Below are 17,542 nucleotides of genomic sequence, written 5' to 3'. Positions count from 1 at the left end.
CCACGTGAGCGGGTAGCGGGGCGTGTGCTGGATGCTCCTTGCACCATCTTGCTGCCTCGCAGCAGCTCCGTCGAACCCGGGCACCGGTATTTCCTGGCTGTTCAGGATGCAGCCGTGTCACATCGTGCCACATCGGGTGGCCAGTGACTCCCCTCCGCCCCACCAGCACCGAGCTCGCTCTGAAACCCAAGTAACTTTAAAGTCATGCTCCTCCCTTTCTGGAAGAGGGGCTGGTGGTTTCTCTGCTGCCAGAAGAGAGATGGGATATTTGTAGCCTAAACAGGTTTTTTATTCTCTCCTTTTGGCAGAATCTCCCCTTCTGTCTCCTAAATATAAAACATTAAATGTTTAGGGTATCCTTTATTTTTCTCCTGCTTTTAAGTTTGTAATTCAAGCCAGATTAGCGTGGTTTCCTCTTCTGTTTTATAGCCCCATCCTGGCCCCAAGCGAGCTCTCCTAATGCTCTCAGATGTTCCTCTAATGGCTTACCTAGGCTGGAACTGGATACCCTTTCCTAATGGATTGCTAATAGCCTGTTTCTGGTTTTACAGGCTCCTTCAGTTAACTCGCAACAGCAGCGATCGCCACGCTCACACATGTGATCTCCCTGCAAGCATGTCTGCATGCGTACCCCTAGATGCAGGCGGGTGGCCAGGCACCATCCCGAGCATCTTTGGGGAGCCCAGGGCAGGTCTTGCACCCAGTCTGCTCCCGCCCGATAGCATTTGCTGGAGCAGGCTCTCCCCTTTTCCCAATTTTTGGGGGGAGATCGCAAGCACTGAGCACTGACAGCTCAGTGCATGTCCCGGGAACGTGGCAAGGCTCAGAAGGTATTTCTTAAGCAGCGTCAGAGCTGGCGGCCAGGCTGAAGGAGGATTTCCTCCGGTGGGTTGCCAGCAATTTGCAGATGCCGTCGCGAAGTCTAATTGAACCCATTGGCTGCACTGACAACATGAAATGTTAATGAACCGTGAGGCGGGCTGCGCCTCAGATCTTGAGATTTGCAGTAAAAGGTCATGAGATATTTAAAGCTAATAATGTGGTTGGGTTGTCTCCTTCCTCTTCTGTTTTGGAAGCATTAGAGCCATGTCCGTGAGCATTTGCAAAGGCTGGAAACGTCCTTCTTTGGAAAAGCAAGCAGAGGTGCTCCCACCACCCTGGGATTTTAGGAGCTGGGGCCACAGAGCCCCTGATGCGGGCATCTGTGCCGGCTCTACTGCTGAGCAGCTCTGATCTGGGCAAAAGATGGGGATCTGGGGACAGGAATGGGCAATATGAGGGTATTGCCAAATATTTGGTAGTAGAGTTCATTGGTGTGAGGAGGGCACGGTTCTCAGGGCCAGCCACTGTCACTCATATGTTGGCGGGTGGCTGCCACGGTGGGCTCAGGCTTATCCCCCAAGGCAAAGCAACATTTTTCAGTCAAATAGGTGAATCTCACAGGCTGTCTCTGTAAGTTCCTGCCTTGGGGCAGCCTGGAATAACCTGAAAGTGTGTGTTAATGTGTATCCTGCCTGCAACGGCCAAGGGGGAGGGATGGAGCTGGGGAAGGCAATTAGTGCCACCGCCTGCCGCAGCTGCATCCCCGCCGGCGTGGCAGCAATGTCACTTTGCGGTGGGCGCGCTTCTTCGCGCCCATTTGCATCCCCCTGTGCCTCTGCTGCTTTGCCTGCGCTCCCTCTCTTTGCAAGGCAACCTTGGCAGGGAGGTCACCCTGAGTGAGCTGGGTTACAGCTTCACGCCTGGTAGCTTTTATTGCGGCACTTCTCTCCCTTCCCCTCCTGGCTGCAAAGTCAGTGATTAAAAAAGAAGGAAAAAAAAAAAAAGAATTAATAGGTGGGAGCAAAATTTTGAGGCTGTAATAGTGTCGCTCACAGCTTGGCATGGGACAAGCAGGGCTCAAGCAGAGGGTGCCTCAGAGGAGGAGGGAGGTGGGAAATGCTCAGAAATCACCTTTTCTATCCCCACCCCAGCTCGAGGGATGGAGCCGGGCTCGGGACTGTTGGCTGGCACCGTCTGGGTGCTCTCAGCCCCCTTGGGAACTGCTAGTGACGAGAAGTTCTGAGCACCTGGCAGGATCAGGCCTCCAAAGGCAGCTGTAAAGGTGCCACTGAGCAGCAGAGCACTCATGCACACACCCGTGTGCCTGTGTTCACCTCCATGCTCGCACAGCTACGTGCAGGTAGGATGGCGCTGGCAAGTTTAGTTTCCCTGTCCACATGCAGACCATGCCGGGCAGATGCCCGTGCCCTGCCATGCCCACACACAAGCTGCATCCGTCTGCTTTCACCACCAGCCCACTGCGTCACTGTGGTAAATGCATCTGCGGGCAGCAGATGCCAGTGCTGGGTGGGGTTAGAGCTGGTGCTGAGCACCCTGAGCATCCCTGATCCCATCCTACCCACAGCCAGAAGCAAAAGCGAGCTCTGCCAGCTGTCACTTGGCAGGAGGGGACAGTGCATCCGGAGGAAGAGTCCCGTTATTGACGAGCTCACAGCTCCACTTTCAAAGATGCTCTTTATTTTAAGCCAGAAGGGAGTCATTTAACTGCATCTGGTGTGACACAATGCAGGCTGCAGAGGAGCCTCGTGTTAACTTGTCCTCCCAGACCAGCAGCACAACAGCCTTTTTTGGGGGGGTGACAGCAGGGACCGCAGCTCAGACCCTGCTGGGCTCCTCCACTACCCAGCTGGCAGAGAATAAGCGGGGTTCATTCACTTTTCCCAACCTTTTAGTTATTCCAGAGTCCAGGCAGAAAGTTTTGTCTGGGGCTAGCCCAACTGATTCCTGCAGTGCTGCAGAAGGAGGAGGTATTTGGGGGCTTGCTTATTAGTAATGAATGTCAGACCTATTTGCTCTCCAGACACGGCTTTGAAATGGAAAAACCAGAACATTTATTTTATGCTTGGTGACATCTCTTCGCAGGCAGCAGTGGCTGTTTGCAGCGACGCTCCTGCACTTCCCAGCATTGGGGCAGCTTGCTTTAGGGTTACTCCTGCTTTTGGTTTAGCCTGTTCCCCAGAGCAGGTGGGAGCCTGCCAGGATCCCCCTACAATTGCAGGGACTGAAGGCACCTGAAACAGCAGCTACTTGTGTAGCATGAGTCCCAGCAGAACACCTTGCAGCCAGGTGGCAGGATCTGGCCACTTGTTATGGGGAAGAGAGGCTGTGAAATCAAGCCCACTGGGATGCCCCGTCCCCCTCCCAGTTCCCGTTTCCCCCATTATCCAGGATAACCCAGGGAGCATCCAGAGGTGGAGGAGGTTGTGAGGACGTGAGAGGCATGGCAGATCCTGTCTGTGCTCTTAGGAGGGGTTTCCTTCCACGTTCCCCTGCTTGCTGTGGGTGGCACAGTCTGTGTCAGCAGATCAGCTTCACCCTACAATAGCCGGGGTGCTCCTTTTATTTTGGGCAAGGCAGGCTCATTGAGGCTCCATACAACACCTGGGACAGGCATGTGGTCTCTGTCCTGGCATGCACAGAGGTGGTGCATCCCTGCCATGGGACTGAGGGATGCCAGCCCCCCATCCCCTCATTGCCACCTTCCTGGCAGAAGAACAGCCCCTTCCCACACTGGGAGCCGCGCTAGGGAGCAGGAGGTGTCAAAGAATGGAAAGCAGAGCCACTGCTGCCCCAGGGGAGCCAGCAAACACATTTTCATGTGGGATGCAGAGAAGGAGGCATCTGATCCCCCCTTCTCCTCCTCCGCCTCCTTCCAACATATACCAGCCCCCAGCCCAGCTGCTGGGGCAGGGAGAGTTGGGGTTTTTTTCCCCTCCATCCCCTTCTAAAGGCCATCTGCGCTTCAGACCTGCCTGAGCATCACCCTGTTTGCAAGTAATTGCTACCTGGTCACGCTGGACCAGGAGCAGAGTGTGGGTGGGAACAGAGCACAGTGACATTTTTTACTGCCAGGGCACCCTGGGGCAGGGTGGGCTGGGTGGGGAGCTGGGGGGTGGGGGGCAGAATGGCTTCTTTAACTCCTGCTGTGCCGAGCACTGCAAGGCAGTGCCAAAACTCTGCAGGCAGGGACTGGGACAAGGGCACGCATGGATGTCCCCTGTTGGGGTGCATGGTGTGGATGGCTCATGTGGATGTCTCCAGTCCTCCAGCACATGTGCAGGGGGGATCAGCACGGACAGGGGGAAAGCCAGGTGCTGGGAAATCCTCCCGTTCACCTACCCTAGGTGTCTGTCCCAATCCCATCAGTATCACACTGGCCCCTGGGCTCATCCTGGTGCTCTGGGCTGTGGATGGGCACCGGCCATCCCTCGGCAGCCCTGTTATCTTTCTAAGCAGGCTGATGGGAGTATGTGGCCATGGCAGGGAATGGGATCCCAGCCCACACTGTCCTCAGCAAGCTGTCGGCTGAATTATTGGGTTCAAGGGCTTTTTTTCATTTCTCTCTCTCTCTTTTTTTTTTTTTTCCCCAATGCTAATAGCTCTGCATTGCACTGGCTACTGATCCCTCATTAATCTGGGCAGTGCTTCACAGCCAGCCGGAGTGACTCTTGGCAGTTGCACAAAGGCAGGCAACGACACGCAGACTCCCCCGGCCAAAAAAATTACCATGTGCAGCCTTCCTCCAACTTTTGTTTCTGTGTGGCGGGGACGCGGATTAAGGAATTTCTCCCTCTGCCTTTGATGCTGTGTGTCCATCCATCCCCCCACGACCTCCCCAGTGTGTGTCCTGCCCCAGCTCTCGCTGTCTGTGTCCAGTTGGACCCGGTCCCTGTGTGCTTTCCCATCTGCTTCTGCACTTCTGTGCTGAGCCACGGGCACCCACCCAGGGACTTACCCACCATGGCAAATGTTGGATGTGTCTCCTGGCTGCCCAGCTCAGAAGTGCTACGTGCAGACGTAGTTATGTGTGGGGAGATATGGATGCTGCAGTCTATGCCTTCTCTTTTTGTCTGCTAAAGAGGGGCTTAGTGCAGCACCTTGCCAGGCCCTACAAGGAAGGTCCTCCAGGTCCTCCAGCCTGGGTCCTGGAGGAACATCCCCCCCCCCAGGCAAAGCACAGCCTTGACCCTGTTGTGCTTGTGATGCCCCATCTGCAAACACTCAGCTGCAGGCTGGCTGCGGCTGGGGAGAGGCAGGAATTGCTCCCAAGAGGAAGCGCTCAGCCAGGAGGGCTCTCTGCGCTGGAGAAAACACTCTGGATGGAGCAGCAGCCTGGCCAGGCCAGCAGGACCTCAGCAGGGCTGACCTGCCCGCAGCCTGCTTGCTGCGGGGCTCAGGGAGCAGCCGGGGGGCTCAGAGGATGCTGAAAGACCCAGAGACACCCACACACCAGCCAGATAACCCCAGCATCTTTCTGAGCCCTGTGCTCATTCCCTGCTTCCAAGGCATCCACAGCCAAGCACAGGCCAGGCTGGGAGAAACAGGCTTGCAGGGGACTGGCAGCTCACCCAGTGAGGTTTCATTTAATTTAATTGGCATTAGGAATTAATTGAGCTTGATCACCTTGGCAGTGTAAATTGGTGGATGCCACAAAACAGCTCTGGGCTTATCCCATCCAGGCAGGTACCCGCTGTGTGATGTGCACGGTGCTGCACATGCATCCCATCCTGCTGTGCCAAGCAGCATGCCTGCGAGCAGTGACTGGAGCCAGCGGCAGAGGCCTGAATCCCAGGGGCTGGATGGCAGGGACAGCCTCAGTGTGCCACGAGGCTGTGGGGAGGTGCCCTGCCAAGCGCGATGCTTTGCACAGGCTGGGTGATTCACAACCTGGTGGGTCTCCTGTCTTGCCTACCCTGGGCCTGGGCCACGAAGGTGTGTCCTTATGAGAAGAGGGTGCAGAAGTTGTCTCCTCAGCTCTGCTGGGTGCAGCAGTGATTGCCAAGAGCCCGTCACCTCTGAGGACCCTGATGCAGCTCTGGTTTTGGTCCTGGGCTGAGCAGGGCTGGGGGTTGGTGGGATGTGTCTCAGCCAAGACCCCCAAGGGTTGGAGGATGCACAGCCATGTCCTCCAGGAGGGACCAGCATCCTCTTCATCTTCTTGTCCACATTCTCCTCATCTTCTTTTCCCCATCTTCCCTTCTGCTGAGACCTCACAGGATTTCAGTTTTCACCTATCCCATCAGTGAAATGGTCCAAAACCCTTTTCCTGCAGGATGCACTGTGCCCAGCCCCAGGATGGGAGCAGCAACCCCCCAGTAGAGACTGTGCTGGGGACCTGCAAGCTGCTAAACTGCTCTAAGCCAGACCCCGTTATCTGGACAAGAGGCAGCACTTGTGACCCCAGGGCTGGCTCTCAGCCTCTTCAGTGTGCTGGAAGCTCAGGGAGACCCTGCACGGAGCCCCACTGGGGTCACTGGGCTCACCTGCCCCCCATGACAGGTTTCTTCCAGCCAGGCTCTGACCTCAGACCCCCTTGGTGGGTACCCCAAGTAGCTGCCCCCATGCTAACAAGTCAGACCTGATGGTGAGACCTGTGGTGCGGTGGGAAGGTGTCCCCTGGATGGAAGGCATGGACTCGGGCACCAGTTGTCCCAGTGCTTTGACTAATGGTGTTTTAGGGCTTAGGCATGTATCAACTTCGCACAAGCCCTGCAGTGAAACCACCAGCATCCCCTGTTTGCATCCCACTGGCACCATGGGTGTCAGCCCCAAGTCAGCGGTGCGAGGAAAGGCAGGACTCGGCCTCCCCCCATCCAGCCCCAAAACCTTCAGCGGTGAGACGGACACATGCCTTTCTCCATGCTGCTCCCCTGCTGAGGTTTGGTAGCAGCTTTGCACCTCGCAGGCGGCAGGAGGCCCTTTGCTCCCTGACAGCTGGAGAGGGGACAAGCCAGGCCTGCCTCCAGATGTGCTCCAGATGTGGAGCTCCGGCGGGCTCGGGCCGGGTGGTGTGGGCAGCTGGGAGCACAGAGCCCAAGGGCCCTGCTGTGCTGGGCAGCAGGCTGGATGCCATCCTGGGAGAGGGAAAAAGGAAAGGAAAGGCTGTCACCTGGAGCAAGAAAGCAAAAGTGCACCCCTCCCTGGTAGGGATGCCCCAGAGCAGCTGTAAAAGTCGGGGGGGGGGGGGGGGGGCTGCAGTTTGTGTGCCAAAGGGATTAAATCTGTGCTGGGATGTTGCATGTGCTGTATTGGGGGACTGGAAAAGGGCTGGGTCTTTCTCAGGGTGGCTTCCTGCTTTTCAAGTACCCCTGCAAGCAGCAGAGTGATGAGATTAACCATGCTGGCCACTGGCTGGGCCATCACATGCATCCCTGCTATGCACACCATCCCTGCGTGTGTAAAGCCGCAGTGCCAGGGCAGCCTTATCCCCCAGGTACATTGCCCAGGTACCCCCGGGCACCTCAACATTGCAGCTTTTCTCTCTTTGGGCTTCGGGATGTGATCAAGGACCAGGCAGAAGTTTTTGGCTCCATCTTGCTCCTGTCGTTGAACTGAGATCTTAAACTCAGCTGTCGGTACTCCCCAGGGCAGTGGGATCCTTTGCCTGACCTTTGCCTGGGTGGCTGGGGAGATGTGGAGGACCCCACACGGGTTGCACCATGAAGTTCCGCACACCCGTGAAGTGCTGCTTGTTCTGCTGCAGCATGAGCCCCTGGCTGGGCACCAGCACTTGCAGATGGGCTGCGTCAGACCCACACCATCCCTCATCCCCCCAGCATCTTTATTATCAACATGTGTCCAGAGAGAAGGTGGTTTGTGTCAGCCAGGGCACAGGGGAAGGACAAGGGGTGCCCTGTGTCCCCCCCATGCCATGAACAGGCAGTGCAGGGAGGGAATGAAGCCAGCAGTGTGTTGGTCCTCAGCCTCAGAGACTGGATGGAGGGTGATCTCCCATGCAGCCTCTGCAGGATGCTCCTGCCCTGGTCCCCTCTGTGCCCTCAACACCCTGAGGCCAAGCCTGGCTCCATCCCTGGAAGGTCACTAGGGTGCTGAGCCCTCCTCCTCTATCACCCAGGCATGTTTTCTCTGGTGGTGGCCATGCGATGTGGGTGCATTTCTGCTGAGCACCTGCATCCCTCTGTCCTTGAGCCAAGCACCAAGAGGATCAGAGATCCCCAGAAGGTGTGGACTCAATCTGGGGTTAAACCATTGCACCGGCAGCTGCATCTCCAGGAGGATGGCAGGACCTCCCATGGCCCAGGCTGCAGTGACAACAGGACAGAGGGAATTTTTCTAGGAAAGATGGCTGCACTCGGCTTGATCCTTGTCCAAGGGCCCAGCCAAAGGGATGCAAGCCAAGCTGGTGGCACGCCAGCAGGCACAGGAGCAGGGTGGCCAGAGGTGTGCTGGTGGGGGAAGCCTCCTCCCAGCAGTGGCAGTGATGCCCAGAAAGTGTGTTCGTGCACCCCAGCCGCTGCCCTGGATGTCGGGCTCCCAGCCATCCTAACATGTCCAAGCGGAGCCTGTGTGCACATCTGCTAGTTTCTGGTGACCTCTAGAGGAAGCCGCTCTGCTCCTGCACCGTGAGTTTGGGAGCGGGACAGGGACTCACCAGACCTTTGGCTTAGTTGCAGCTGGAGCATTCTCCCCCTGCATCCCTGTCCTGGGTTCATGCCTCTGCCCAAAACCCTATAGCGCTTCCCAAAGTGCTGCAAAAGTCTCGTTACCATCCTCTAACCGAGCTGAACACACTGATCGTCTTACACCTCCCGGTACCAAGGGTTCCTCTGACCGTCCCCCCCTCCCCGCTGCTGCCCGCAGGTTGAGCTGTCGGACGGGACTTCACACACCATCACGGATGCCTATGCTGGGAAGGAGTACATCATCCAGGTGGCGGCCAAAGACAATGACATCGGCACGTGGAGTGACTGGAGCGTGGCCGTCCATGCCACCCCCTGGACTGAGGAGCCCAAGCATCTCACCACGGAGGCCCAGGTCACAGGTGAGAGCCCCCCTCCCAGTATATACAGGCTGTGCCCACAGCAGGGGGGAACCCAGGAGTCCTGGCTCCTGAGGAGACCCCCTGTCCGGCTCTGTGCAAGTTTCACCCCCAGCCAAGGAGATCCCCCCCAGCACCCAGGGGTGCTGCAGCCCTTCACCCTACACTTTGTGTCCCCCCCACCCATGGCCCTGGGAGCGGATGCAACCGTGGCCTGAGGGGTGCTGACTCAGCTCACCTGGCTCCAGCATCCTCCTCACCAGGATGCTTGGGGTCTGATAACAAAGCTGGGATTACTATTATTATTATTATTACTACTACTACTACTACTATTATTATTCTTTCAAGTGCTGCCCCCCTCCAGCCCTCCCTCTCCAGTCCTACCCCCTCCACACCTCCGACCCCGCACAATGGCTCGGAGCGATGCCAATTCAAAATAAAAGCCACAAAGTTAACAAGCCTCTGTTTCTAGGAAAGAGCTGGGACTGTGTCCAAATGGGCGTTATCAGCCCTCCGTTTCCCAGAAGGGCTGGAGCGGACCCTGCGCCAGTTCCCCTGGCTGGCACCAGCAGCAGGGCAGGGGGAAGCACTGGTGTGCAGGCAGGCAGGCAGGCAGTGACCAGGCTTCTAGTTGGGGCGGCACATGTGAGCTGGCGTGTGGGGAGGGGGAGTGCTCAGTGCCCCCACCCTCCAAGCTCTAGCCCAGATGTGCGTACAGATTCCAGCACGTGCGTGCAAGCCGTGTGCTGCCAGAGCTGTGCACGCACCTCTGTAGGCCCTGGCAATGCTCCCTGCATGGGGATGTGGTAGGTGCAAGCCCCGCTGCCAGCGGGTGGAGGTGCCTCCTACACGGAGACACCTCCTTTTGCAGAAACAGCATCCAATAGAGCAACTGGGGGTTCAGGCAGCAGCAGGGATTTACAGCCCCTCGTCCCCAGGGGCATAAACCCCCGCAAGGAGTGCAGGCACACCTTGGCAGCAGTGCTGGTGTCAGAGTTTTGGGTTTGCTTCTATACCCACCTGCATCGTGCTAAATGCAAATGCCACTCCCAATGGCACCTGCCTGCTCCCTGTGCAGGCACATGCGTGTCCTTCACACACATGTCCCTCGCACACATGTGCCTGTGCGTGCAGCTGGGTGCAGCCATGCAGGGCTGATGTGGGACACCCCAGCTCCACAGCTGAGCCTCACTGTGACACCTCAGTGGAGTCTGAAAGACACGAAGACAGACCCCCTGTGGCCCCCAGCATGCCCCCCAGATAGCCTGGCCGGGAGCACTCTGAGACCCTCTGGATGTGACTGAAGTTGCCCTAGCCTGACTGCCCATCCAAGCCCCCCCTGCAATCCTGCAGCCCTCCACAGGGACAGGCAACCCATCTGGTCCTGTACAGAGGAGAACAAGCCCTGTGAGCCAGCCCACCAGCTGCAGCCATGTCTGGGGGACATTCCCTGGCTGGGTGATGCTCTCTGCCGAGCACTCGTGGCCATGTCATCCTGACTTCTTAGCTAAAATTCTCTACAGAGCTGATACACAGAGCAGCCTGGCTGGGCAGGATGGGACCAGGAGGGATACCCAGCTCTGCCTGGGAGTACAAGCATTTCCGAGCAGTAGGTCCAGTGCCAGAGCAGGGAAGATCTCATGGACACACCATCCCCTGGCTTATCATCCCAGCCCCCAGCTCAGCCCTAGTGTGGCATGGCAGTGAGAGGGGCAATTTGGGGATGGGACGGTACCGTGTCACCACCGGCATGGGAGTGAGGCTGCCCCTATGGGATGCATCCAAGGACACCCTGGGTCCCCTAACCATCCACTCTCCCTCCCTGCAGAGACAACAAGCGCTAGCACCTCCTCTTTCATGCCGCCCCCCACCACCAAGATCTGCGACAAGGGGGCTGTGGTGGGCAGTGGGGCCGTGGCAGTGTGTTGGACAGCTGGACTGGTCTTGGCTGCCTATGGTGTCCTCTTTATTTAGTGAGTATCTTCCAAACTGGGGGTGTAAGAGAGGGGATGTGGGTGCTGGGAGGGGGCAGGGATATGGGGACCTCAGGGGCTCCAGCATGGTTGGGAAGGGGGTGGTCCAACCAGGCTGTGAGTGAAGGGCATTGAGAACAAGCCATTTGGGTTTTTCTTGCAGTTTTTTGTCAATGCACCAAATCTGGCTGCTTTTCCAGATTGAGTGTTCTGGTGGAGATCTCAAAAATGGCTTTTCAAACATTTTCCTGCAAAGGAGTCAGTCTTTGATGCCTCATTCTCAGGAGTCCTCCCCCCTTCCCACTGCTGTTTTCTAAGAGGCAAAGAAACCACGTGGAAGTCTAAGGCCTTTGCATAGTGATGGAAGAATTGTCTGAGATCAGAAAATTCAGAGATGCATCTCAAAAATGTCCTTGGTTTGGCTTAGAACAGAGCTGGCGGCCTGGAGAGCCCCCAAATGCCCCATTCCGCTCCGGGTCATGGCTGCGGTCTCATGGGTCCCCCCATCCCCATGCCCTTTCACTGTACCCATGCTGCCCAAAGACTGGGGGATCGATCCTGGCAGCAGCCACATGTGTCACTTTGGGGGATAAAGGACATGCCACCCATCCTTTGGTGCCCAAGCAGGAGCCATCACAAGGCAGTTCCCGTGGGTGCAGTGTCCTCTTCTCTCCTCCAGCTGTGTCATCTCCACGTGTGACGTTAGCAGTGGCAGTGGGAGAGGCGGTGGATGGGCAGGGTCCAGCCCTGGGAGGAGGAGGTGGAGGTGATGGGTTTGGGCAGCTGGGTTCTGGGAAGGGGTGAATTACCCTATGGAAGAAGGCCAGATGCTGCTCGGTGTGTCCCCTTGGTGGCTGGGCACAGCTGAGCCCGGAGCGGGACCAGTGACTCCTCTCCTCCTTGCTCGCAGATCCCCATCTGTCCGTCCGTCGCAGCCCAGCGCAGACGCCTTCCCACCGCCCACCGCCGCCACCACCCCCTGCCCTGCTGCCCCCCTCCCGGGTTGAGTCTCTTATCTCTTCGATTTTGCACACGTTGAGGACGTATCACACTTCTCGCCATTGCTTCGGAGGAGGACAGAGCTGCCGCCGTCCCCTGGGGAGCTGCAAAATCTTCTCCCAGCCCGGAGCGAGGAGACGCACTTGTCCCCCCCCATCCCCGTCCCCCTTTCCCCAGCAAAGCGAAGCGAGCCCGGGCACCGTACCGCAGCCGAGGACCCCGCTCATACAGCTAACCCCCCCATGCCAAAGACGTGCCCGCCGCCCCGCCGCCCACCCGGGTGACAGGGAGCGTGACGGCGCACCGAGAAAAGGGGATATGAAAATGGGGGTGGTGGTGAGGGGAATGATGTTCCCAGCTGTGTACCCCCATATGGCAGAAGGGGGTCTCCCAAGGACCGGACTCGCTCCCCCGAGCTCTTGACCGTGTGGCGAAGCTGGAGGGGTGCACAGGTGGGGGGTCTTGGTCCCCTCCAAGGGAACGATGGAGGGAAGAACTGGTGGCTTTCACAAGTGTGGTGAGGAGCAGGGAGCTGGCAGGGTTTTAATGGGAAAAAAAAGGAAATGAAACACCGATAAAACCCCCCTGCCCCCTGCCAATCACCTGGGAGAGCTGCCCCTCCAGCTCCCCCCCCTGCTGCACCCTGCAGGAGCCTTCGCCACCCCCAACCCCATCCCCACATCAGCCCCAAACTTTTAACCACGTTGGATACAGGGAATCGCCCCCATTGACGTCTTTGTCTCATTCTCCAACAAAAGCAGAATAGCTCTGCTGTTGCCTTTAGAGCTGGAGCCCTGCAGACCTGTCCCCCGCTGTCCCCTGCTGTCCCCCGCTATCCCCCGCTGTCCCCATGCCTGCTCTGCTCTCCTCCCCATCCTGCCCCAAGCCCTGTTTTGTAAAGACACCTCCTTTTGCCCCTGCCTGGACCCAAGCGCAGTATTTAATACCGTACGTCCTAGTATTCCCACTGTTGACATGCTGTATTTGAATTTTTTATAGATGTATATATATAAAAAAAAAAATCAAAAAAAATAATAATAGAGGGGATAAAAAAAAGCTCACACAGAGACAATGCACACACGCACACACACACATGCACCAGGAGAGACGGTCTTCATTAAATGATCATTTCATGATGACTGGCAGCTCTGGGTGTTATTTCCCCTCTGGCTGGAGTGGATGGGTTTGGCTGCCTGCTCACGTACGTGGTGCTGGCTGTGATGGGGAGGACATGGGGATGGCAGTGAGAGGGACACACACACACACACAACACCCCCTGGAACCTGCCCCAGGGCTTAAGCCCATAACATCATCTCCCCGGGGGGCTGAGGGACCCAAAAACTGGCCTTTGGGACATCCTGAGAAGGTGCAAGGGGGGTGCCCACCCCTGGATAACTCCTGATAACGTAAAGGGGACGGTCGTCACCACCCCGTGCGGTACCCGCACTGCGATGGGAAGGTGCCCCATGTCCCTGTTCATGGGCCCTTGGGGATCTGATGTGTCCCCGAGGTCTGATAGCACCCTTACACCTCTCGGGCAGGCAGGAGTATGGAGACCAGCCTGTGCCCCGCTGCAGCCCAGAGGCTGGAGGTGGCACGTAGTCTCAATTAATGCACTTTCCTTGTCTGATTAATAATTTCACGTTAGGAAAATGTCACTGGCCCAGATGCTCTGAATTAAACTTCCATCAGGACAGGGCTCACAGAGACCCAGCGTGGGGGTGATGGGTGCAGCAAAGGGGGCCGTGTCGGGGTCTGGCCTCTCCCCATGTGCCTTGCTTGTGAGCACCAACTGGAGCAGAGATGTCATCGAGCTGCAGTTCATCCCAGGGGCAAAAAAAGCTCAATTTTTTAGCAAATTACTGCCCAGTGCCCCAACAGCATCTCTCCAGTCGGCAGATGGGTGGATGGATGGATGGATGGATGGATTGGTGGATGCATGGGTGGACAGATGGGTGGATGAGTGAGTGGGTGGATGGGTAGGAGGAAGGATGGGGGTGAAGGAACCACAGCCATGGCTCTGCAAGGCCTGAAGGCAGCACCAAGCAGGTTGCTAGCTCCCACCAGGCACTTGCTGTGATTTTTACCATGCTGGGGCTTTATTAGAGGAGAGCTCAGTCCCACGCAGCCCTGCCTGCGGCTTGGCTGCACCAGCAGCAGCACTGCCCCGCATGCTGGCTTGGTTCACTGGTTAATGTTCCATTACCAGACAACATGCTTCCGTCATTTATTAATGTTTCATTAGTGTTAAAAACATCTGGTAATTAATTATGCACTAATTATGGATTCACAGTGCTAAAAGCCAGGGTAATCTACCATAGCAGATGGCTCTTTGGGGCAGGGGGAAGGGACAGCTCTTAGCAGAGATGGAAATGTCAGGCCCAGCCCTTGCCTGAGGGAAGCATCCCAGACAGACAGATTGCCTTCATCTCCACCCAGGATCTCCATGCCTGGTCCAGAAGCATGCTGTCTCAGGTTATTAAGCAGAGGAAACCTGTCCGTCTCAAGCTGTTTCAGGGACCCAGGGAGCAGTGCTCTCACTGTCCAGGACAGCTGTATGAGAAGCCATCTGAGAGCGGTGGCTTTCACACACAGCCCCAGGCACCCTCTGGCACCTGGAGTTGGCACAGAGCCTGCCACTGGCTCTGGGATGCCGTTCATCAGCCCCTCCGCAGTGCCTGGCCGGATTAAGTGGCAGTCCATAAAGCAAGGGGTGTCATAAAAGCCCACTCATGAAGTGCCCCAGCAATATTATGTACAGATGTGCAGAGATGTTTCGAACTGGGGAAGGTCCCAGGGGAGCATCCCTGCCAAGCAGAAAATCCATCCACTTAGCAGTATAAATCCATACAGGAAGAAAGAGGGAATTACAGTGCTCAGAGAGACCTGTGCATCGCATAACCTGAAATCCAATACATCAGCCGGGTGCAACGGGTCCCTGTATCTTCCCAGCACACATGTGGCAGTAAATCCCACCTTAGGTGTTGTTTTCGGCTGTTGCTGATGCGAGAGCAGCCTTGCACTGAGCTCCCCAGGCTCTGCAAGAGGGATCAGAAGTGTGGCTGGAAAGCAGGAGCTATTTCCTAGCCATGAGGCCTCGTAGGAAGCAGAAAGACCCCTCGCTTGAGCGATGGGCTGAACAGTGGACTGGGTCGGAATCACTGCACCTCTTGCATCCTTTCCTGAGGCGGGTGCCAGCAGAGATCTCACCTTCCTCAACCCAATAGTCGGAGAAGCTTCCCGCTCCCACACCAGCCTCCCAGGAGCCTGGAGACCCCAGGTGATAACAAGCAGCATATTTATCACAAATTAGGCTGACAGAGATGAGTTGTTGGGCTTTGATGGGGTACCACGCTTTGGTGGATAAAGGATGAGCAGTGGGCATGATGCAGTGCGTTTTGGCTCTGGCAGAACATTAGACAGTCCCAGGTGACAGTAGGGAGGCAGAGGGGTGTGAAGGCAGGCTCGGCTGCCAAGAAAGCACACTGATAGCCGCACAGCCAGACCCAAGCGCAAGAGCATCCTGACCAGCCAGGTAAAAATGCCAGGTGGGATCCATCAAGCCAGCTGGCAGAGGAGAGCTGCTGCTTATTTGCACAGGGGTAGACCTGGTCCCCCAGGGGCAAACGTCCTCCTCCATCACAACAACAGGGAGATGGGGGGGGGGGGGGGGGGGGGGGCGAAAGCAGCAGGAGCTGGTGGAAGGTGGTCCCCAGGGTGAGAGCATGAAGAGCAGCATCTGCGAGGGGTGACGATGTAAATAGAGTCCGCTTGACTTGGAGGAGCACAGACTCTCCCAGTCCTCAACTTGTAATGGTGTCAAGTCTAGCAAAATACAAGACCCCACACCAAACCACAGGGTATTGGTTCAGAAAATGCCTATGTCTCCTGTACAGAGATGTAGCACTGGATGGCCTTGGCAGGTTATAGCCTCCCTCCCAGGACTTTCTCCCCCAGTGGCAGGAGGGATGGCTTAGACACCAGGGTCCCACCATGAGGAAAGGCTCTTGCCTGCTCCCAGTGGTGCAGGAAAAAGCCCAGGAGCTTTGAGCGATTTCAGCTACCACCACACAGAGACACAGACGGAGCTGCAGGTGGGGGTCCCTGGGGGTAACAGCAGTGCCGAGCATCCCCACAGTGCTCTAGGGCAGAGGCTTGTAGCAGCAAGAGGTGACAGATGGTCACAGCAGACTGCAAATGACAGCCTTGGACCATCTTATTCCTTGGTGGCTCCAGATCAGGACTTGATGCCTCTCCAGCAGAGGCCGTCTGTTGTTTGAAGAGCCTCTGAACAGTGACTCTCCTCTTCCTCATGTCCATCCTGAATGGATCAGCTTCTGCCCTGGCACTGTGTCCCCAGTCCCCAGACACCTTCCCCTGCAGCCTCATGCCCTCCTTCCCCACCAGACCAGCTCTGACACCTCCTCGCCCCCAAGCTGCACTGTGGCTGGATGAGCAGCACCCACCATTGCCTTCCCAGCTCCCCATCACCTCCCCAGTGCTGTGACCTCCCTGCGCACCTCCAGTCTGCCCCAGTCCCTTGCCTGCTCTGGCCAGTATGACCCACACAGACCGTCTGTTCACAGCACCCCAAACCTCCCTGCACGCAGACACGGCAGCCGAGCACAGCCCACCTGCCTCAGCTGCAGCACAGAGACCAGACCACAGCAGGGTCCCCTAATAAGCAATTGACTCCTTTTTCCTCCCTTTCAAGAAAAAGCCAAGCATTAATTCGGCTTCTGCCACTCTGTTTATCTAATAGCATCGCTGATTGATTGTCTTATTTATAACCCAGATCCGGTGTCTGGGCTGCTCATGGAGACGGGGTGATTGATGGAAAGAAGACAGCCAGAAGGGGACTTAATGGAGCTGTGTGGCTGAGCAGCAGAGTAGTGGCTTAGGCATGAAATGAAAGTGTCTCCCAGAAGTCTGGGCTCCTCTTCTTCTTTCCTGCACAGTTCCCGGGGAAGCTGCTAAGTGCTGTGAGAGAGCACTGTGCTTCCTACACCCTGCCAGGAGCGATCAGGGACCGTGCTTACGTCTCCTCCAGCAGGCTGGAGGAGGACAGGTCAAGGGGACACAGCCAACAGAGACTTGGACTTCTTCCCAAGAAGGCATCATATAGTCTCTGAGAAGGTTTCCCCCTTCCAGGACGGAAGGGGTGGTTCGAAGGCGTGAGACAGCCTGTCCCTGCCAAGCCACCAGCCTGCTGTCAGGGTGCCTCTCCTACAGGCTGGAAATCAGGTCTTTGCACAACCTGACGGTGCAGAGAGGGGCCTTTCCCGTGGGTGACAAAGTGTCCTCTTGCAGGCTGGCAGCATCTTCCAGAGGCCTCAGTTTTGTCCAAGGCTAGACAGGGACGTTCCCACATCCCTAGGAGAAGTTTCCCCATTCCTTACACCTGGTGGGCACAAACCCCAGCAGAGTCACCAACCCGTGTGTGAATCACCCCACGGAGACAGTCGCTACCATAAAGCACCAGCAAACAGGGAAGAAGCTGCAGTCCCAGGGGGTGACATGCCATTATTCAGAGTCATGCTGGGGACGTGTGACAGCCTGGACATGTCCCAAACCTCCAGCTTGCAGACTCACCCCACAGCAGCCTGTCCCCCAGCCACAGGGCCAGGTTGTGGTCAGAAGATGGCTGACAACTCCAAGTCCCCAAGAAGACATTCAGCTTTGATCTGAGCCAGAACTAAACCCTCATCTTGTCCATAAAGATCATTTT

General features: G+C 56.8%; 1 protein-coding gene across 6 annotated transcripts in view; it reads left to right on the top strand.

The window, feature by feature from the left end:
- CNTFR (ciliary neurotrophic factor receptor) overlaps window positions 1-12,950 on the top strand; it is a 212,789-nt gene extending 199,839 nt beyond the window's left edge. For all 6 annotated transcript variants that reach the window (XM_030005484.2, XM_030005486.2, XM_030005485.2 and 3 more), the window contains 3 exons: window positions 8,665-8,845; window positions 10,671-10,815; window positions 11,726-12,950. In XM_030005484.2, coding sequence (XP_029861344.1) covers window positions 8,665-8,845; window positions 10,671-10,815; window position 11,726 — 327 coding nt within the window. In that variant the 3' untranslated portion in view covers window positions 11,727-12,950. The remainder of the gene's footprint in view (window positions 1-8,664; window positions 8,846-10,670; window positions 10,816-11,725) is intronic.
- Window positions 12,951-17,542: the final 4,592 nt, after the last annotated feature.

This window comes from Aquila chrysaetos, chromosome Z, assembly GCF_900496995.4.
Source record: "Aquila chrysaetos chrysaetos chromosome Z, bAquChr1.4, whole genome shotgun sequence".
Taxonomy (NCBI): Eukaryota; Metazoa; Chordata; class Aves; order Accipitriformes; family Accipitridae; genus Aquila; species Aquila chrysaetos.
Note: the sequence above shows the minus strand (reverse complement) of the source record. Positions and strands in the feature narration are given on the sequence as shown.